Raw genomic sequence first — 21,772 nt, 5'->3', positions numbered from 1 at the left:
TGGCTCTAGGGCTGGCTTCCCCACAGCTGGCCAGAGGTGCTCCTACTTGGTGGGCTACCATGCACTCAGGGCGATCGTTCAGCCCTCTTTGGGCTGTCCTTCTCCTGGGCTCCGGTGTCTTATTCAGCCAGACGCCATTCCTATGTGCACATTCCTATGTGCACCCTCCATCTGACCAGGGCCAGGCTGCCTGCAGCTGACCCGTGAAGCCCCCTGTTCCTGCCCTGAGTTTGGTGTGGGGCCCCCCGATTGCGCAGCCATCGCATTTTCCCCTGAAGCGTCGGGAAATCAATGGGCCAGCTGCATTGCTGAGATAATCGTTGGGAAACCCTCGCACGTGCAAAGATGGCGATGCACGATTCACCGGCCCCAGACCACGGAAAGGAAGCCCGACCAGGAGGGCGCTCTGCATTTGCCCACAGTGAGGCTACCCAGGCTGGCCAGGGTGGTGCCAGCAATTGGCCATGCTGGCAGGGGCTGATGGGAATTGTAGTCCATGAACATAAGAACTAGCCTGCTGGATCAGACCAGAGTCCATCTAGTCCAGCACTCTGCTTTCAGTGGCCCACCAGGTGCCTTTGAGAGCTCACATGCAGGAGGTGAAAGCAAGGGCCTTCTGCTGCTGCTGCTCCTGAGCACCTGGTCTGCTAAGGCATTTGCAACCTCAGATCAAGGAGGATCAAGATTGGTAGCCATAGATCGACTTCTCCTCCATCAATCTGTCCAAGCCCATCTGGAGAGCCATAGGTTGCAGACCCCTGCTCTAGACAAATAGGGATTTTGGCAAAGGGGGCAGCCCTTACCTGCTCTGATTCTTCATCTGAGTAGGGCGCGGCCTGTTTGGTGCCACAATCCAACCCTGAATTCAGATCCTGATTTCAGCCGAGGGGTGTGTGTGTGCGGGGGCTGGGTTATAGTTACTTGTGTCGAAGTCTGTCTCATGGAGTCCAGGTGAGCTTGCTGAGTGAGGACACTGTCTGGTTTTGGCAGCAGTTGCCTTAGGGAGATCCTGTGAGTGGACGTATCCTGTGCGGTGATTGACGGGCCCTGGAGCTCTGTGAAGTCCACCCTTGAGCGCCGTTCTGCTCACCTTCGGCGTGAGTGGGCCATTTTAAAGATTGGCAGGAGCAGCTCGATGGTTGCTGTGTTTACTTGGAAGTAAATCCTGCTGAATTGAGTGGGGGGTGTGTGTGCGCTATGGGCTGCTGCTTTCATCACTGAAATTTGCTGAATTGGTTAGCTGAATAAGTTATCCAAATGCCAATGAAGGCTCTGCGTGCACGCGAATAAGTTAGCTGGAGTTTTCCCCCTGGCCGTGTCAGGCTTCTGTCTTCAGGTGGACAGCATATCCTTTGGATAAGGTCTGTTTAGCACCCATTTGGGTACTTTTGCAGCCTCTGTTGTGCTTTTGGGATTAATCTCTGTGGTTCTGGGGTGTGTGTGTGTGTGGTTTTGGCTAAATGGCTAGGGAAGACTATTTTATTGGTTGATTGACTTCAAACATTTCTATGCAGCCTGTCCACCTGTCGAAGGTCTCCAGAGCAGAGACCATCCACATTGAGACCCCTGAAGAATTTAAAAACAACATTTAAATTTATGAACCAATTCAATGAAAACTCACCAACGTCAATAGATCTCATAAACAATTTTGGGGCTCTACTCAATGAAACCTGGAATATTGTGTATAGTTCTGGGCACCGCAATTCAGGAAGGACGTTGACAAGCTGGAACGGGTCCAGAGGAGGGCAACCAGAATGGTCAAAGGTCTGGAGTCCGTGCCCTACAAAGAGAGGCTTAGGGAGCTGGGGATGTTTAGTCTGGAGAAGCGAAGGTTAAGGGGTGACATGATAGCCATGCTTAGATACTTGAAGGGATGCTGTGTCGAAGAGGGAGCAAACTTGTTTTCGGCTGCTTTTAAACAGAGGCTGGATGAATATATGTTGGGAGTGCTTTGATTGTTCCTGCATGGCAGGGGGTTGGACTGGATGGCCCTTGGGGCCTCTTCCAACTCTGTGATTCTATGAAACAAGCAAGTCTTCTCCTGCTTGCAGAAGACAACGGTAGATAAATAAATCTAATGCTGGCAAGACCAAAGTGATTCAAATTGGGAGGTAGGAGCAGCAGTGGCGTAGGAGGTTAAGAGCTCGTGTATCTAATGTGGAGGAACCGGGTTTGATTCCCAGCTCTGCCGCCTGAGCTGTGGAGGCTTCTCTGGGGAATTCAGATTAGCCTGTACACTCCCACACACGCCAGCTGGGTGACCTTAGGCTAGTCACAGTTCTTCAGAGCTCTCCCAGCCCCACCCACCTCACAGGGTGTTTGTTGTGATGGGGGAAGGACAAGGAGATTGTCAGCCCCTTTGAGTCTCCTGCAGGAGAGAAAGGGGGGATATAAATCCAAACACTTCTTCTTCTTCTTTTATTTCTGGGCCGGTTTGCTTCCTGCCTTTGGTGAGGTCCAGCTGACCCTTTTTGACTCAGACTAAGGATTCCACGGGATCCAGCAGAACTGTTTTGATTTGGGAAGCGGAGGATTCCGCAGCCGAGTGACAGCTGGGCATGAAGGAAGGGGCTGGACAGAACGATGAAGCCCCCCCCCCCCGCCCTCCCCCAGGCAGCTCTTCTCTTCATGCATTAAATGGAGGGGAACGCGCTAAATAAATGGGGGGAGTCTCAAAGAACTTGAAAGAGTCTTAGCCGGACAAACCTGCCTGTTGATCAGTATGTTTTTGTATAGAGCTGCTTGCGTTTAGAGGGCCTTTGTGTTTGCTGCCAGAGTAGAAAAGCCTGTTGCCCTCCCAGTGTGTGACGGGGGTGTGTACGGGGGTTCTTCAATGAAGAGCTGAGGGGAAAGCCCTTCTGTGCCCGTCCACAACGCTTTGCAGAACCACACCATCAGTCTCTTTGGAGAAAGTTGGCAATTTTCAGTCTCCCCCGCCCTGGCGGCTTTTCATGGATCCAGAGTTTGTAAGCTTCATTTGTTTATGTCAGGGGTCTGCAACCTGCGGCTCTCCAGATGTTCATGGGCTACAGTTCCCATCAGCCCCTGCCAGCATGGCCAATTGCTGGCACCACCCTGGCCAGCCTGGGTAGCCTCCATGAACATCTGGAGAGCCGCAGGTTGCAGACCGCTGGTTTAGGTGGACTACCGCGCCCTGTTCTCCTCACTTTGTCCTGCCCGTGAGGCACCCTTGGGTGGGCTTCTCCCCTGGCTTCCAGGTGACCTCTGCAGGTGCACGTCCGGCTATTGTCCTCTGTGTGGTGCCTTCAGAAATGCAACCATGCAAGGCCCGGCTGAGTGGGGAGAGGAGGGGGGGCTTCCTTCTGGGACCATTTGTGAAGTGGAAAGTCTTTCTCTGTGTGTGTGCATGGCTCCTGGCCTTGCAGCTGCAGATAAGTGAGTGCTGGTGGAGGGGGGGAGCTGCTTATCAGAGCTCCCACACGCCTGCTTTGCCCTTCCTCTGAGGATCTGGGGGGAGGGAGGGGGTGGGCCAGTGGCAGCAGCCAGCCCCAGGGTGCTCCCCCTCCCACCTTCACGGCCGAGCGGGGGGTCTCTCCGGATGTGATGAGGGAGGCCGGCCAGCGGAGACCCTTTCCTGGTGATTACCTTGTGAGGTGTGACAGGCCTTCCGCTCCTCCTGCTGCTGCCCGGGGAATGAACTTGTGTGTGTTGCGAAGACATTGAGAAAGAAGCCGAGGTGTGTGGGGTGGGGAGGCCGGGGCTGCTGCCTGATTCCTTGGCACCAGGGACGCTGACGGCCCTGCTCCACGCCCACCTTTCTGGGGAGCTTTCATGCATTGATGTTTTTATATAACCTGCTCCCCAAAGACTGCCCGAAGTCATTTGTAATGAAAACCACAACAGTGCCATTGAAACCATCCAGGTTGGTGCTAAGAGTCACAAAGGCAGGAGAGGTGTGTAGCCATGAGTTGGAAGAGACCACCGGGGCCATCCAGTCCAACGCAGGAACACACACAGTCAAAGCGCCCTTGACAGACAGGTGGCCACCCAGCCGCTCTTTGGAAACCTCCACAGATGGAGATTCCACCACACTCCGACATACTCCACAGTCCACCAGCCCTGACCATCAAGAAGTTCTTCCCAGTGTTTAGATGGAATCTCTTTTCCTGTACCTGGAACCCATTGCTTCTGGTCCTGGTATCTGGAGCAGCAGAAAACAAGCTTGCTCCCTCCCTTCCCCCCTTAACCATCGCTTCCCCAGACTAAATATACCCAGCTCCCCTAAGACCAGTGGTGGCAAACCTATGGCACAGGTGCCAGAGACGGCACCCAGAGCCCTCTCTGTGGGCACGCGTTCCCAGAGTCCCCCTCCCCCATCTAGGCTGGCCTGGGCCACTGGGCTCTATTATTAGCATTAAACCTAAGTCCTAGTTTTGGGGAAGCAGTGTAGGTAACCCTGTTAAATGCTGTTAAACCCCACCGATTTTCATACGAAGAACTAAAGTGCAATCCTTTACCTGGGAGTAAGCTCGGCAATGGGGCTTGCTTCTGAGTGAACCCTCCTAGGGTCGTGATTCACCCTTTGAAAGAGTTGCCTGGTTGCTTCAAAGCAAAGCCACCAACTACCACCAAGCTTACTCCCGAGTAACGCACGCCTCAGAGACAAACCTCAGAGTAGAAATTCAGGTTAAAATTGCCCAGCCCTTGTCGGGCAGATTTGCTTGATAAATAAGTGGAGTTTGGGAGTTGCCAGTTCTGGGCATCTCCTCGGTCTCGAAAAGGATTAACCATGCACTTTGCACTAAAGGACTGGCTCCTTGTAGTAGGGCATGGATTCCAGACCTTTGGCCATTTTGGTTGCTCTCCTCTGGACACTTCAGCTTGTCAAAAATATAGGGGGTGGGGGAGAGAGTTTGATGGTGAAGTCAGAGGCCTCCTGGGGGGAAGAGTGTTGAAGGTGGGGGGGTGGCGAGGGGTGGGGTCCCAGAGTCTGCTTTCCAGGGCAGAATGTCAGGGGAAAGCAGCAGCCTGAGAGAAGGCAGAGCCGGGCAAAAGGGCTGGGTGAGGTGGTGGGGAGAGGAGAGGGAGGGGGCGCTGCATCAGGGGCTGCTGGTGTCACGGCCTGTGAAAAATGCAAGCTCAGCCGTGGTTCTCTCTCCCAGGAAAGCCCCTGGATCTGATGTCTGCCTGGGGAGGGATAGAATTCCTCTAGTTCTGGACTAACAGGTGTTTGGCATTGCTCAGAGTATAAGCACCTTGCTGCAGAAGGAGGTTACTGTTCTTCCCGGGGTGGGGGGGGATCGGTGCTCGGATGCATCTCAACCCGGATGGGGTTTTTGCCTGGGGGAATTGGCCAGTTGCTGACCCAGAAGAAACGCCCTGTTTTCTCTTTCTCAAAGGCCGGGATCCTTCTGTGTGATCGTGGGCATTAATCCTGACTTTTCTTTTTCCTTCTCCCTAGCAAAACTGTACAGTCGAAGGTGGACTGTATTTTGGTAAGTAGACCTTCGGCGCTGATTTAGCGCTTCTCAGCCCGGTCTGTGCAAAGGGCGGCAAAAAGCAAGGATCCCCCAAAGGGCGGACTCCCTCAGTCCTGAACATTCTGTGTGCCTTTTTGAAGTTGCGCTCAGCAGAGGCCAATCTGCTGGTGATCCCTGGCCCCTCAATGATGCGGCTGGCCTCCACCCGGGCCAGAACCTTTACAGCTCTGGCCCCGGCCTGGTGGAACACTCTTCCTCCAGCTGTCCGGGCCCTGCGGGACCTTAATGAGTTCCGCAGGGCCTGTAAGACCGAGCTGTTCCGCCGGGCCTATGGGGAGACTAGCCGCTGATGGGCCCCCCTCTCCTTATAACATCGAGCGGATCCTGCCGCCCCTTCCCTTCCGGTTTTTAAAGGAACGGATAGCAGTTGGGGTGCATCTTTTATGTTGATCTCAATAATGCTGCATTTTAATGGGGTGGGGTTTATTTTATTAGAGCCTATTAACTGATATTTAATGAATTTTAATCTGATGTATGTGCTCTATATCATGTTTTTTAATTCGCACCGCTCCTGAGCTCCTCTCAGGGAGGTGCGGTATACAATCTTCTAAACAATCAATCAATCAATCAATCAATCAATCAATCAATCAATCAATCAATCAAGGGAGGCTGGAGTGATGTAGAATTTCAGGGAATTTCAAAGCCTCAGGGATACTCCCTGCCCACCTCCTGTTTCCAGGGAAAAATATTTGCAGGATTTGCTTTTGTATCAAAGCTCCAACTACCACTCCTGACTGAACAACACAAAACTCATCACTTAATTGTGAACAAAGTGTAACCTTCGATATATTTATGGCATTTAAACTTAGAAATAGAGTGTGATGTAGTGGTTAAGGCTGTTGGATTGGTGTCTGAGAGACTGAGGTTCGAATCCACACTTGTGCTGTGGAAGCTTGCTGGGTGACCGTAAACCAGTCACGCACTCTCAGCCTAAGCTACCTCTAAGGGTTGTTGTGCGGATAAAATGGAGGATGGGAGAAGGATGTGACCTGCTTTGGGCCCCCCTTGGGGAGAAGGGTGGGGTATAAACGAGTCCATTAATTACATATACGCAATATTTGAGTGAGAGTTGCAAACTGCTATACCGTAGGCAGCCGTAGCGTATGGATCTTATCTTTTGCCATCTAGGGACGTATAAAACAAAGCTCTGTAGTGAACAAAATAAGCTATATCATTTGGCGTGAAACTCTTCCCTAGAATCACAATTGTTGCGACCGCCAGCGTGTTTGGATATTAAGCTGAAAAGGAGAAAGGCTTGTTTTGTATACTGGGAATCAGCGAACTTCTTTGTGGGGCAAGGTCCCCCCCCAGTTCAATAACAGAGAGTGATCCACAATATTTGGTTCACTGGAAATGTGGAGGCAAGGCGGGTGTGGAATCTAGTTAAAGAGGAATTCCTGCCCACCCCCCTCCTTGGCGATGCCAGTGGATGACCGGGCACTCTTCTCCAATCCCTTGTTTAGCAAGAAGTTGAGAAGTTTACAGACCTACAGAAACTCTACCTCTACCTTCAACTGCCTTCTGGCCCCAGCAATGGCGAGAGAAGGTAGGTCTGCTCCCGGCCTCCGCTTCAGGCCTGGCAACCAGGATCGGTGCCCTCCAAGGTGCCCCTCCCTCCCCTCCCTTGCATGCCACCCCTCCCCCTCCCTCCCCTCTCCCTTCCTCCGCTCGGGTGGGTGGGCCATGTCCAGATGCCGGGCCCTCTTCCTCCCCTTCCCTTGCAATCATCCTGGCTCTGAAACAAAATGGAGCCAACCAAAACAATGGCATAGTGGAAACAACAGGGGGCTATGAGTAAGTGGGGTGGGGCAACAGAGGGTGGCGCTTTTTGGTTGCTTTGGCCTTTGTTGAGCCTTTGTGTCTGAGACCCCTTCCGCACACGCAAAATAATGCGTTTTCAAACCACTTTCACAACCCTTCTCCCCAAGGGGGGCCCAAAGCAAGTGCACTATTCTGCGTGTGTGGAAGGAGCCTAACAGAACTTTGGTGTCTTGTGGGCACCCAGTTGGTTGTGCCCATCCCCACAAGCGACGGTGGGCTCAAGGCCGGCCTGCGCCTCCGCTGTGGGGAATCTCTGGCTCTCTGGACTTGTGCTGTGGTGAGCCCAGACTCCGCGCTGCTCTGTGGATCGCTCAGTCAACAAAAGCACCAGGAAGAGCAGTTTTTAACCAGCAGGGCTGTCAGTTGTTGAGGCTGTGGGCAGAAGATCGGCCGGGTGCCTTTCCTCCTTGTGAGGAGTGGCATCCCTCCACTCCCCCTGCTGGAGGCCTGGGCCACTTTCTGTGTTTGCTGCTGTCAGTTTCGCTGAGGGGTGGGTGCCATGCAAATGTATTGGCCGAATGGCAAGCAGTCTGTCTAGCTCAGACCTGGGCATTATACGGCCTGCGGGCCACATCTGGCCCGCCGGATGACCCTGACTGGCCCCCCTGCCATGCTGGGGAGCGAGGCGTCTTTGAAAGCCCCGCAGAAGCCACTTGCCTAGGCTGCCGGCTTCTGCGGGGCTTTCAAAAGCGCCTCGCCCCCCTGCCTTTTGGCCCGGCCCTCCACAATATGTTCTGTTTCTTATGCGGCCCCATGGAAAAAATAATTGCCCACCTCTGGTCTAGCTGGTCAGGTCTGCGGGGCCATCCGGTGGCCGTCCTCCCTGCCTTGTTGGGAAACTCTGCAGATTGGGGAGGCGCGACTCGCCCCTCTCTGACGGGGCTCTCTTCTCTCCTGGCCCAGCGATCAACTGTCCGTGTCATCCAGCCGCGCACAACAAACGCACGCCTTCTCCTGGATCCGGAACACCCTGGAGGAGCACCCTGAGACCTCCCTCCCCAAGCAAGAGGTGTACGACGAGTACAAGTGAGTCCTACCTGGTGGTGCGGGGCGAGGGGGGTGGTGTCTGGCTCAGTGGAAGAGAGCCTCGCCTGTTCAGGGTTTCAGGCTTGCTGGCCCAAATGGCCCAAGCGGCCAGACATCCTGGTCTCCTGAGTTCACTATTCCTCCCTCCTTTCTTTCTTCCAGGAGTTATTGTGACAATCTTGGCTACCATCCGCTAAGTGCTGCTGACTTTGGGAAGATCATGAAGAACGTCTTTCCCAACATGAAGGCCCGCCGCTTGGGCACGAGAGGCAAATCGAAATATCCTTTGGGGAAAGGGGGGTCAGCAAGCTTCTTTCCCTTGTATTCTGGCACAGGAGAGGTGTTGTACCTGGGCCCTCAATCCTTGGCAGGAAAGAATTGGACCTTCCTTCCTTCCTTCCTTCCTTCCTTCCTTCCTTCCTTCCTTCCTTCCTTCCTTCCTTCCTTCCTTCCTTCCTTCCTTCCTTCCTTCCTTCCTTCCTTCCTTCCTTCCTTCCTTCCTTCCTTCCTTCCTTCCTTCCTTCCTTCCTTCCTTCCTTCCTCCTTCCTTCCTTCCTTCCTTCCTTCCTTCCTTCCTTCCTTCCTTCCTTCCTTCCTTCCTTCCTTCCTTCCTTCCTTCCTTCCTTCCTTCCTTCCTTCCTTCCTTCCTTCCTTCCTTCCTTCCTTCCTTCCTTCCTTCCTTCCTTCCTTCCTTCCTTCCTTTCTTTCTTTCTTTCGTGAGTTCTGTATTGGTCCAACGAGCATTGCTGTTAGTTTTACTTCTTCCTAAAGAAGTTCATACAACAAGAAACCATACTGGGAAATAATAATTCTCTGCATGAATGTATTCCACTGGTAGCAAATATGCCAAAGAACGGCAAGTCTTGTTTCCCTTAACTTTTCAAATCACGTATTGCTATAGCGGACTTCGGAAGAAAGCGTTTGTGCAGATGCCGTCGCTGCCCAACCTGGACTTCCATAAAAGCGGAGACGGGGTAAAGTCAACACACCCGTGCCATCCTCCACCCTGCGCCCTGCCCCGCAGCAAGCCCAGCTGCACCTTAGCAGAAGGCCATTTCAGGAGCCTTGTCAATCACACCCGTCACCTTAGAGCTGTGGTGTTTTGAAAACAAGGTCTCCCTCACGTGAGCGGGGGAAAGGGCCACTTCTGATCACAAGGGGTGGCCCCATGGAGGCAGTCGACTAGAAGAGGGTAGCCAGGTCAGGGTGGGCGGGTGCGTCTCGGCCTCTTGTAGGACCTGGCACTATTGCAGACCCCCTGCCCTGCTGACCCCTCCTGCAGCTATCGTGCAAGATAAGGGGGGGCAGGTGAGTTTTCACCACGGAGTTTCGTGGGTCTATTAATTGAGTAGCCGTTGTTCTGTAGTCTGAGCTTCCCCTCGGAGGTGCATTTCATCCGTCACCTCACAGTGACACAAAATCGGCACTGCCTATATATATCTCCCTCATTCCAGTGGCTAGGCGCTTCCACACACTGAATGATGCGCTTTCAGTCCACTTTGCAGCTGGACTTCACTGTGTGAAATGGCAAAATCCACTTGCAAACGGTCGTTGAAGCGGATTCAACGTGTGTGAAAGTTAAAACTCCAAGCTGTGTTTGTGCCGCCCTTGCAGAGGCGGGTTCTGACATGGGGCCCTATAGTTTCTTTTTCAAAAAACAATATTTTCTTTGGGGGAAGGGCCCACCCAGCAGCATTCCAGATGGTGGCCGGGGGAGGGGGTTGCATGCTGACGTGCTGGGCCCTTGAAGGGAGGGGTCTCTGGGCACGTCCAGCCCCACACAGAGGTTCTTTACAGTGTCTGGACATTGCTGCGTCCTGCGGGGGAAGTGGCACGCTCCCTCCCCCAGGGGGGTTGTGTGACGGGGCTTCCTCTGTGGCTGAGGTCCTGCTGTGTGCCTGTCTTCCAGCTGGAAGGAGCAGAGCCGGCCAGACACCTGCAGAACGCAAACGAGGAAGTGGTGTCGGCCTCCTGCCAGCTTGTCTGCGAGTGGGCCCAGAAGGTGCTGAGCCAGCCCTTCGACTCTGTCCTGGATCTAGCCCGTTTCCTGGTCAAAAGCCACTACATCGGGACCAAGTCCATGGCAGCATTAACTGTGATGGCGGCTGCACCGGCAGGTCAGAGCCCGGCTGCCTCCCTGGGGTCTGGGGGAGGGAGGGAGGGATGGGTGGCTGGGTGGGCTTCTCTGGCTTCACACTGGATGTGAAGGGAGACCCTGAGGAGGAATCCTTCAGAAGCATGGTTTTATGGCAGTGATGGCGAACCTTTTCGAGACTGAGTGCAGCCCAAATTGCAACCCAAAACCCACTTATTTATCGCAAAGTGCCAACACAGCAATTTAACCTGAATACTGAGGTTTTAGTTTAGAAAAAACGGTTGGCTCTGAGGCATGTGTTACTCGGGAGTAAGCTTGGTGGTAGTCGGTGGCTTTGCTTTGAAGCAACTGTGCAACTCTTCCAATGGGTGAATCACGACCCTAGAAGGGTTTACTCAGAAGCAAGCCCCGAAAGACTTACTCCCAGGTAAAAGGATTGGGCGCTTTAGTTCCCTTCCCGTGAAAATCAGTGGGAGTTTAACGAAAGCTGCTGTAACAGGGCTACTCTACACTTGCTTCCCCAAAAACTAGGTACTATGGAGGCTTAATGCTAATAATCCAAGCTGGCATGCCCGAACCAGGCCAGCCTAAACGTGGTGGTGGTGGGGGGGGGGGGGACTCTGTGTGCATGTGCCCACAAAGTGGGCTCTGAGTGCCACCTCTGGCACCCGTGCCATAGGTTCGCCACCACTGTTTTATGGGAAGGAGGGACGGGATCCTCCCTCTCTGTCTCGGGGTGTGGAAAGGTGAGGCTGTCCCAGCATGGCAGGTCACTCTGTGTGTGAAGTTGAGGTGGTGCAGTCCCGGCAGGAGAGTGGGCTGGCCTCGGGTGTGACTGATGCCCCCCCTCCACTTCACACCACGAGTGGACGTCGCTCTGTCCTTCCTTCCCAAGGCAAAGAGAAGCGTCGTTCCAGATTTGTCACCAGGGAACTAAATTCAATGAATGCAGCGCCTGTGCTGACAGGTTGCACGGGATGCGGGTACATTATCGCTCCCAGGTGACCTGTGGGCCTTTGGAGGCTGCGAACCTCACAAGCGGAGTTTGGAACGGCTCCAAATGCTGACAGAGCCACACAGCCCCCCCACTCCTCCCCCCCTGCCTTGTATGCAGAAGCTCCTGAGCCACTCAGCCCCCTGGCCAAGAGGGCGGTGGGGAAAGGGTTTGTGAGCCAGAGACCCTGGAGAGAGCCTAGCGCCGGGGTCCAGAGGTGGGATCCAGCAGGTTCTCACAGGTTCCCGAGAGTAGGTTACTAATTTTTTGTGTGTGCCGAGAGGGGGTGACTAATGGGTGATTTTGCCACGTGATTTTTGCCTTAGTTACGCCCCTCCTCTCAGCAGTAGCGCGCAGAACTTGGAGCAGTCTAGCAGGAGGTGCACCGGCGTGCGTGGCAGCCTGCGCCTGCATGCATTCATTTCCCGCCCAAGGACCGGCGCAGCGGCTGCGTCCTTGCCACAGCCCCGCCCCCGAAATGCCCGCCCACGCCCCCGTCATGCCCCGCCCAGCCCCATTGGCGCTACGCCACAGTTTGAATCCCAACACCGGGGGAACCTGTTACTAAAAATTTTGGATCCCACCACTGCCGGGGTCCCCAACCTTTCTGAGTCTGTGGGCCCAGCAGGAGGCAGAGCTGGCCACAAAACGATGGTTGCACCTTCACTGCTGTAGCCTAATGCAGATTTGTGTGCTGTGGTTTCTGCCAAAGCAGCATTTTTAAAAAAATCTGCATAGCCAATCAGTAGCCTTGCTGGGCAAAAGCCCCTCCCGGCCCCACCCACTTTCTAAAAACACACGGTGGGCATCGGAAAAGGTATTGGCGGGAGCCACGGCACCCCGAGTGCGACGCTGAGGATCCCAGGGGCCGAGGGAGCGCGGTGACCTCCCCCCCACGCTTGTCTCGCAGAGGTGGGCAGGGGGCTCGTGGGGGAAGGCGGCCCCCGTGTGAGCGCTCAGAGGGCCTTTCCTTCCCCCCCCCCCCAGGACTCAAAGGGTTCCCCCAGCCGTCGGCCTTCGTCCCGACCGCCGAGAGCCACTCCTTCCAGCCGCAAGCGAAGACCCTCCCCTCCCCCATCGATGCCAAGCAGCAGCTGCAGCGCAAGATCCAGAAGAAGCAGCAGGAGCAGAAGCTGCAGTCGCCGCTGCCCGGAGAGGCCCCCGCCAAGAAGGCCGAGAGCGCCCTGGGCAACGGCATGGCCAGCCTGTCCAACGGGAGCCCCGCCATCTTGTCTCCCCAGCCGATCGGGATCGTCGTGGCCGCGGTCCCCAGCCCCATTACGGTAAGGCCGCCGGAGGTCAGCCAAGGAGGGTGGGGCTGAAGCAGCCATTGCGTGGAGGCCCAGAAAGGCACACGGGCTCCAGGGCCGGCCCTTTCAGCTTCCCTTGTGCAACCAAAAGCCCTCTGCAGGGGCACTTTGGACAAGCGCAGGCTGTCGGGCCGGCACGTTCCTCCCAAGTTAGTTTCCCGAATTCCAGGTGGATCCTCTGAAATCCCACCAGGGCCCCGTTTGGTTTGGGAGCTCTGCCCAGCTGGAAGAGAGTGGCCAGAGGGGTCGGCAACCTGCGGCTCTCCAGATGTTCATGGGCTACAATTCCCTTGGCCAATTGGCCATGCTGGCAGGGGCTGATGGGATTTGTAGTCCATGAACATCTGGAGAGCCGCAGGTTGCAGACCCCTGGGCCGGACGCACTCGGGTGGGACTTTCCACCCACTCAGTTGGAGGGGTTCAGATACCACTGCAGCATCTGAAACTAAGGGGAGAAGCTTAAAGTAAGAACATAAGAACTAGCCGGCTGGATCAGACCAGAGTCCATCTAGTCCAGCACTCTGCTACTTGCAGTGGCCCACCAGGTGCCTTTGGGAGCGCACGTGCAGGAGGTGAAAGCAAGGGCCTTCTGCTGCTGCTGCTCCTGAGCACCTGGTCTGTTAAGGCATTTGCAATCTGAGATCAAGGAGGATCAAGATTGGTAGCCATAGATTGACTTCTCCATAAATCTGTCCAAGCCCTTTTTAAAGCTATCCAGGTAAGTGGCCATCATCACCTCCTGTGGCAGCATATTCCAAACACCAATCACACATTGTGTGAAGAAGTGTTTCCTTTTATTAGTCCTAATTCTTCCCCCCAGCATTTTCAATGAATGCCCCCTGGTTCTAGTATTGTGAGAGTACAATAACAAAAGTATCACCTTTTTCAAAAGCATCACCAAAGCAATAGATCCCCCCCTATTCCAAATTCAGACATGGTCTCTGCCGAATATATGACCCGCTTCCGAAGAGACCATATGCTCAGGAAAGGCTTCGGCTCGTTCTGTCGGAACCTGACTGTTTAACCCAGGAAATTGCTGGTAGTGAAAACGTAAACAATTATAGTCAAATAAATAATCTACTATCGTCTCAAAAACTCAGATGTATCTTATTGACATTCTGCTGTTTTTGATACATAGCTCTGAATAAGGAATCTAGCTTCTTATGAACTATACCTCTTTATATTTAGGATTTGTGATGCACCTTAGTACATTATCATGTAAAATTGTACCAGCAGTTTAAGAACTTATGTCAATAAGATACATTTGAGTTTTTGAGACGATAGTAGATTATTTATTTGACTATAATGGTTTACGTTTTCACTACCAGCCAGCCAGTGTGCTGCGCAATTTCCTGGGTTAATTAGTTTCACGCTGGAACCTGACTGCTGTCATCCACAGCTGCCCAGTAATTGATCTCGAGTTGTAAATCCTTTCCTGTCGTGACTTAGAAGTGGGCATGTTGGCGGGACCCCTGCGAGGAAAGCCAGCTGACCTTGGGGGCACCGAGGCCCGTGGAGAGACGGGCCCAGCAGCTGGGAGGCCGCCTTCTGAGGCAGTCGTAGGGGGAGCCATTTCTGTGGTGAGCAGAACACAAAACGCCAGTTTGCGGCAGATCGAGACAGGTGCGGAGGAGGAGGTAGAGTCCAGATGCGGGCAGTGGGTCCGTCCAGGAGTTTGGGCCTGAGCAGGAGAAGAGGAGCTGGAAGACGAGCGGTTGTGTGTTGGGCAACTGCCAGAGGGAGACAGGCTGAGAATCTAAGGGGGACAAAATTGAAGCACACAACTCCATGGGAGGGAGGGTAAAAACCGAAATAGCCTGTCCGGGTGATCTCTGAGAATCAGAAATGGTGGAGAGCCGAAGGGGGCTCTCTCGACTTCCTGGTGCACTCGTCTTGTGTCACTGCTTCTACTTCTAAGGAGCGTTATGGAAACTTGTCTTGTCGTCCGCATGCAGGTGCCGAGGACCAGGCAGTTGGTGACGTCTCCTAGCCCGGGCAGCGCCTCGGACGGCAAGGTCCTGCCACTCAACGTCCAGGTGGTGACGCAGCACATGCAGTCGGTCAAGCAGTCGCCAAAGACTCCGCAGAACGTCCCTGCCAGCCCCGTGGGCGACCGCTCCGCCCGCCACCGGTACCCCCAGATCCTCCCCAAGCCGGCCAACACCACCAGCGCGCTCACCATCCGCTCCCCGACGACCGTGCTTTTCACCAGCAGCCCCATCAAGACCGTGGTTCCCGCCCAGCACATGAACGTGGTGAAGATGACTGCGATCTCTATTGCCCCGAGCGGCACCGGCAGCGCCCCGATCAAGCCCACCACGGCTTCGGTGGTGGGCAGCGCAGGAGCGGCAGAGGAGCCGCGGTCGGTCCCACAGGTCAAGAACGAGTCCGTCGCCTCCCTTCAGTCTCCGGGGGCCAGGGTGGCGGGCGGAGGTTTGGCTACGGCCACCTCTTCCGTCGAGGTCAAAATGGAGCCAGAGGCCACCCTGGACGACAGCCTCCCGCAGGGCCAAGAGCATCCCGTCTCGTCAAAAGCTGTGAAGGGGGCTCCCAGCATGCTTGCCGCTCGGCTACCAAGGCAGGACACCGAGGCTCCCCAGAGGATCGTGATCGAGGAGAGCTTTGGGGAAGCCAGGTCTGTCCAGATGTGTGGTCAGAGGGCGGGAGAGTCGGGGCAGAAGAGCCTGGCCCGTCCTGCAGACTCCAGCCCGGTCCCTCCTCCAGCCGGCAACTCTGCTGCCCCCGCGCCCTCAGCTGCCCCCTCTCAGACCAGCCTCTCGACTCCCAGCGGTGACAAACTGCCCTCCAAGAGTCCCAGGAAGAGGATGGCGGCTGCTCCCCCAGAGTCCCAGCTGCTCCCTGCAAAAAAGCTTGTGGTGGGGCCGGCCCCTGCAGCAAGCCCAGACGCCTCCGCGGGGAGCAGCGGCGTGAAGTCGTTGCCGCGGGTGGTGCCCCTGGCTAAGACCGACAGCCCCGCCGCGGCCCTCCTGCAAGTCCCTGGCAAGGTGACCATCAAAGTCAACGCTGCGGCGGCCAACAGCCTGGGCGCCAGCTGCCCCTTAGATGCGGACATCATCCTCACGTCCAGCGACCCCGTCCTGGGGCAGCAGCTGGCAGCCTCAGTGCCCAACATCAAAGTGAAGCTGGAAGGAAACATGTTGATCCTGGAAAACAGCGCTCAGCCCGGTGGCGGCTTCAGCCCGGACGTGTGGCAGCAGCTGGTGAAAAACTCGGACTTTGCTCCGGTGACCTGCGAGGAGGAGTCGCAGCAGCAGCAGCAGCAGCAGCCGCAGGTGGTGGCGGCGGCGGCCGAGGAGGACCTGGGCCTGCTGAGGCTGGCTGAGCCTTCCGGGGCAGAGGAGGTGGAGAAGGCCCCTTGGGAGTCCGTCCCCTTTGACGCCGACGCCGCCTTTGGCCAGCCGCTGCAGGACCCGGCGCAAGAGGGGCCGGCGGAGCAGTTGGCCGCGCAGCCCCCGAACCCGTTCCCTCTGCAGCCGGAGCTGAAGGGGCTGGAGGACCCGGGCTCCCAGCCCTCCGACAGCTTCTTCTCCTTCGAGGACGACCTCACGCAGGACAGCATCGTGGAGGAGCTGGTGCTGATGGAGGAGCAGATGTCCATGAGCAGCTCGCACCCGTACGGCTCTTGCCTAGGGATGGCCCTCCAGAACGCGGGCGTGGCCCCGGGGGCCGCCCTGTCCTCCCACCCGAGCAGCGCCCACTTCTACCACCCCATCCACAACAGCGGCACCCCTGTCCACACCCCCACGCCTACGCCCACCCCCACGCCCACCCCCACGCCCACCTCTGAAATCATTGCTGGGTCGCAGGGCATCTCCCGGGAGAGCCCTTGCTCCAGGATGGCCCAGACGACCCCCGTCGACAGCGCCCTGGGCAGCAGCCGGCACACGCCCATCGGCACGCCCCACTCCAACTGCAGCAGCAGCGTCCCGCCCAGCCCCGTGGAGTGCAGGAACCCCTTCGCCTTCACGCCCATCAGCTCCAGCATGGCCTACCACGACGCCAGCATCATCTCCAGCAGCCCCGTGAAGCCGATGCAGCGGCCCATGGCCACCCACCCCGACAAGACCAAGCTGGAGTGGATGAATGCCGGGTACGGTGGGGTGAGCAACCCCACCACCGTCTCCAGCCACGGCATCCTCCCCAGCTACCAGGAGCTGGTGGAGGACCGTTTCCGGAAGCCGCACGCGTTCGCGGTCCCCGGCCAGTCTTACCAGGCCCAGGCCCGGCACCACGACGCCCACTTTGGCCGCGTGACCCCCGTCTCCCCTGTCAGCAGCACCAAGCAAGAGGGCTTTGCCGTCCCCGCACCTCTTGACGGCAAAGGGGCCGGCTCCTCGCTGGCAGCAACTTTCCGTGTGCGCGAAGCTGTCAGCCCGCCCGTCCATCGCCAAGCCAGAAGCAGCACCTCCCAGTGCAGCAGCAGCCCCACCGTCTGCTCCACGCCCATGCGCGTGCGTACTCACCAGCGTGGCGTCTTTCGGCAGCCCCGTCGCCCCGGAGGTCCTCTCCACCTTTGCGAACGTCCCCGCGGAGGCGAGTGTCAACGCCCTGGCCCAGAGGAGCCAGTCGGTCCCCTTGACAGTGATGATGCAGACGGCGTTCCCGCCGACGACGAGTCAGACGAATTCTAAAAAGATGATCAACGTCTTGCTCAACAAACTCGACCTGGAGAATGACGACGCGGTGCGGGGGCTGGGGATGAACAATATGCCTTCCAACTACACGGCCAGGATGAACCTGACCCAGATTTTGGAAACATCGAGCGGTTTCCCGAGCACCGGTGCTCAGAGCCTTCTCGATGCCGGCAGCCCTTCCGTGTTTGAGTTCCAGGCCCCGAGTTACCTCACCAAAAGCGGTGGCGGCGGTGGCAGCATGGTGGATCAGGTCGCTTTCCCTTCGGAAGAAAACCAAGCACAATCGGAGAGCGCGGATCCCCAGCTGGACTTCAGCAGTACCGTCAAGGACCTCTTGGGGGAGGACGGCCTGCAAGCCAGCCAGACGCTGGTGAGCCAGGTGGCCACCGACCTGGGCAACGTGGCCTCCGTCTTTTCCAGCGACATCCGGTTGACTTCTGAGCTCTCGGGCAGCATCAGTGACTTGAACACTCTGGACACCAACCTGCTGTTTGACCCGGCTCACCAGCAGGGCCAGGACGACGAGGCGACGCTGGAGGAGTTGAAGAACGACCCCTTGTTCCAACAGATCTGCAACGAGTCCATTAACTCGATTGCTTCGGCGGGGTTTGATTGGATGGAGAGCAAGGACCACCCTGCCGTCGAGATGTTGGGTTAACTCTTTTTTCTAAAAAAAAAAAAAAATGTATGTAGCACACTGTATCTACAGACAGACGTCTTGTATTTGTCTTAACGGAAGTGCCTCCTGCCCTAGAAGCATTTAAGGTCAATTCATTGTGGCATTTAAAACAAACAAACAAACTTGCTATACCACCAGCTCTTTTATTCATCTGCAGGGAATCTAGTGGCGTCAATTTTTGGAGACGTTTCTGCAGGAGAGGGCCTCTTCAGAAACCAGTATTAGATTTTAAATCTTATCAGCATTGCTTGCTATCGCGAAAGAGAGATCGGTTGAGAAATAAGCCTTCAAGGTCAGCAAGCCTGATTCTCCAAGCAGAGGCTGCTGCCGTCGGCCCCTCCCCTTCGGTCGCCCCCGGCCTTACTGAACAAGCTGCGTCCCCAGACCCGCTGCCCATCGACTCAGGTGCCCACTCCGGCCTTTGGCCTGCACTGGCCAGCGGCCACTTGCGTTGGAGGGAGCAGTTCTGCACGCCCGTGCAGAGCTGCCACCACCCAGGAAACCAGTCGGGGGAAGTTGTCCCCCCGGGAGAGAAGAGCTCCCTGTGAGTGGCTCCCGGGTCCTGCTCCCACAAGATCTCGGGCTCGGTTTTGCCTGCTTTGCAAAGGAGCTCTGTGTGTGTGGTGTGTGTGTGTGTGCGTGTGTGTGTAAAAGGCCAGGGCCCCCCCTTCTCCTGGGGGAGGGGGCAGATAGAGTGCGAGGGAGGGGCTCAGGTGGGACCCCGCTACTGCCCCCGCTGCAGTTTAACAAGGGCTCATGGGGCAGAGCGAGGGGGCCAGAAGCTTGTTCGGGGGAATCCGAAGGGACCGCACAGGAGGAGTCGGAGGAGTCTTTTTCTGGAAGTTCTCGGCGAGCTCCCAGGCTTACCTTTAAAAAATGGTTTTAGGCTTTTGAATGTTAGTTCTGGTTTTGGAAATGGGCCCCTGGAGACCTAATAACCTGCCCTCTGTTTGGCGTCATATCTGTTCCGCAGTGCCGGGTCGGTTTTTATTTCGTGTCCAGGCCTGAAAGGAAGTGACGGTTTCCCTTTCCACCCCAACTGCTCCCTCACTCTGGAACATGAATTTGGGTGCAGAAGGAACGGCTCCTCCCTCTTGTGGGGTTGGGTGGGGGAGAACACGAGGGACGTTGCTGGTTCTGTTTGGAGGAGGCCGTGACGGGAGCCCGGGGGTGCCTGGTGCTTGGCAGGTGCAGCAAGAGATGGCCTTGTGGGCCTCGTGGACGGGGATTGTCTCCTTGACGAGTCTTGCAGGAGTCAGGGGGTGTGCTTTGAGCGGGAGAGGTCGTGCCCTTTGCCTTTATCGGGGTCGTGAGAGAGTGGCAGCGAACCGTCTGCGGCCTTACCTGTGTTGACGTCAACGCACACACCTCTTTGCCCACGCGAGCATCAGGGGGACGGGTGAGGAACCTCCAGTGGAGCCAAGGCAGGACCCCGCCCCTCGCAGCACAACGTCCTCTGTGGAGGGGGGGGCAGCCGCCCTCCATCCCCAGTCCTGCCAAAATAGCGCCAGTGCCTTCTGCGCACCAGCCAAGAGTCTCCAAGATCCTTCCGGTGCTGCCGCTAGTTAGGGTTTGGCCTCATGAGGGCTGCAGAAATGGGGGTCCCTTCTGAGGGGCACAGGCCAAGCGAGGGGAGATGTTGCCCCTCCCACCCAGAGCAGGAGTGTGCCCTGCTGGCACCCGGCCTGAGTTCTGGAGCAAGGCGGAGGGTTGAGCGTGCGGAGTGTTTTCCACGGCAGGCTCTGCACGGGAATCTGTAGGCACCTGCCCCTCTTCCTTTTGGAGCCCCCCAGCGTGGCAGAGGAGGGGGTTCTGAGGGAGGAGCACGCATTCCACCATAGCTGGGGCAGGCAGCAGGCTTGTGAATGGCCTCATCCAGACCATGCGGAGCTGTGTGTGTGTCTCGCCCCTCTTGGAGACACAATGAAGTTTCTGATTCAGCCTGTGGAAACGTTCCGTCGCCCGACCCCTCGTGAAGGCTGGCTCCCGTTCGTGTGAAAGGCCCCCGTGGGTCCTTCACTACACGTGTCACCCCTGAGGGCTCCGTGGTCACCGCTAGCAGGCAGGATGGGAGGGTTTCTCGGGCTGGAGCTGGGTGCTAAAACTGATGCCATGCAAACTCTATGGTGCTAGGGCAGCGCCTGAGGTGGTGCCAGTCGGCCTTGGGGCTGAATCTCCTGTGCTTGTATTTGGGGGTGCTGGAGGCCCGTTTCTGACATGAACCCACCCCTCTTTGGAGGCAGGGAGAAGTCCCTGGGAGTGGGGGGGGGGGCAGAGGCGTAGCTACCAAGGGGCCCGGGGGGAGGGGGCGGGAGTCAGGTCAATTTGTGTGTTTTTGGTATTTTTAAAGTGTATTTTCAGTTTTTGGCCTGCAGGGGGGGCAGTTTTTAGGTTAGCAGCACCAAAATTTCAGGGATTTTTTGGGAGACTCTCCTGATGATACCACCCAAGTTAGGTGAGGTTTGGTTCTGGGGGTCTAAAGTTATGGACTCCCAAATGGGGTGCCCCCGTCCCCCATTGTTTCCAATGGGAGCTAATAGGAGATGAGGGCTACACCTTTGAGGGTCCATAACTTTGGACCCCCTGAACCAAACTTCACCAAACCTGGGTGGTATCATCAGGAGAGTCTCCCAAAGATACCCTGAAAGTTTGGTGCTGCTAGCTTAACAATTGCACCCCTGACAGCAGGTCCCCCCCAAATTTCCCCAGATTCTCCTTTTAAATCTACCTTTGGCATGGATTTAAAGGGAGAATCTGAGGTCCCAAGTTTAAACATTGAAAGTGATGCTGTTTCAGGGTGGGGAGAATCCACCCCCAAACATCATCACTTTCAATGTTGTTTTAACTGGGGACCCCAGATTCTCCCTTTAAGGTAGATTTAAAAGGAGAATCTGGGCTCCCTAGTTTAAACACCCTTGAAAGTGATGCTGTTTGGGGGTGGATTCCAGCATCACAGTGGCCACTCATGGGGTGGGGGGGAACTCAGATTTTTGCACCGGGCTCCATTTCCCCTAGCTACGCCTCTGGTGGGAGGGTTCCCCAGAGCAGAGGCAGTTCTGACCTTGTTTACATTCTTGAGAGTTAAGTTGAGAGCAACTTTTGATGGCTGGACTTGTACTCCTGGACAGTATTCTGGATTTGGTTGGCAAGCCCATCGGACTTTTTTCGGAGGGGCGGGGCCGTCCATTGCACTGACCCCACCCCTTTCTGTTGAACTGTGGCAGGCACGTTCCTTAGGATAAATGCAACCAGTCTGGCCCAGAGACAAAAGAGAAAACAAACGACTACAGAAAACTTTTTAACGTGTTTTCACTATTAAAAGGCAAAATGTCATCCGAATGACAGGTAAAATTGTCTTATGTAGCAATCATGCATTTGATCTCAATGAGATATTTCTATTTCTTGTTCTCTTACCTGAGAATATTACAGCAGGAAAAAAAAAGAAGAAAAAAAATGTTTTGTTTGCCTCACCGTGTTAATACCGGATCACCCGCCTGCATGAGCGTTCTTTGGCTTACCTTGTACAGTGCTAGGTAGACTCCTGTAACCACTGCGCGCTCGCTCGCTCGCTTTCTCTCTCTCTCTCTTTCTCTCTCTCTCTGGCGCTGTATTGGGGACTGGTTCTGGGTTTACCAGGCAAGCATAGCTGAGTCACCAGTTAGTTACCTTTTTTTTTTGAAACGTTTACTAC

The 21,772-nt window shown here is 55.9% G+C and overlaps 1 protein-coding gene across 1 annotated transcript; it reads left to right on the top strand.

Annotated features, from left to right (window-relative positions):
- Positions 1–345: 345 nt before the first annotated feature.
- On the top strand, positions 346–20,443 carry RFX7 (regulatory factor X7). Its single transcript, XM_048482113.1, has 11 exons — positions 346–421; positions 3,219–3,396; positions 5,423–5,456; positions 6,965–7,047; positions 8,226–8,348; positions 8,511–8,627; positions 9,238–9,322; positions 10,258–10,465; positions 12,425–12,720; positions 14,703–17,179; positions 17,235–20,443. The coding sequence occupies exons 1-11, from the start codon at positions 346–348 to the stop codon at positions 18,058–18,060; spliced, it is 4,503 nt and encodes a 1,500-aa protein (XP_048338070.1). The 3' UTR covers positions 18,061–20,443.
- The last annotated feature ends 1,329 nt before the right edge of the window (positions 20,444–21,772 follow it).

Source organism: Sphaerodactylus townsendi, linkage group LG17 (genome assembly GCF_021028975.2).
Source record: "Sphaerodactylus townsendi isolate TG3544 linkage group LG17, MPM_Stown_v2.3, whole genome shotgun sequence".
Classification (NCBI taxonomy): Eukaryota; Metazoa; Chordata; class Lepidosauria; order Squamata; family Sphaerodactylidae; genus Sphaerodactylus; species Sphaerodactylus townsendi.
Note: the sequence above shows the minus strand (reverse complement) of the source record. Positions and strands in the feature narration are given on the sequence as shown.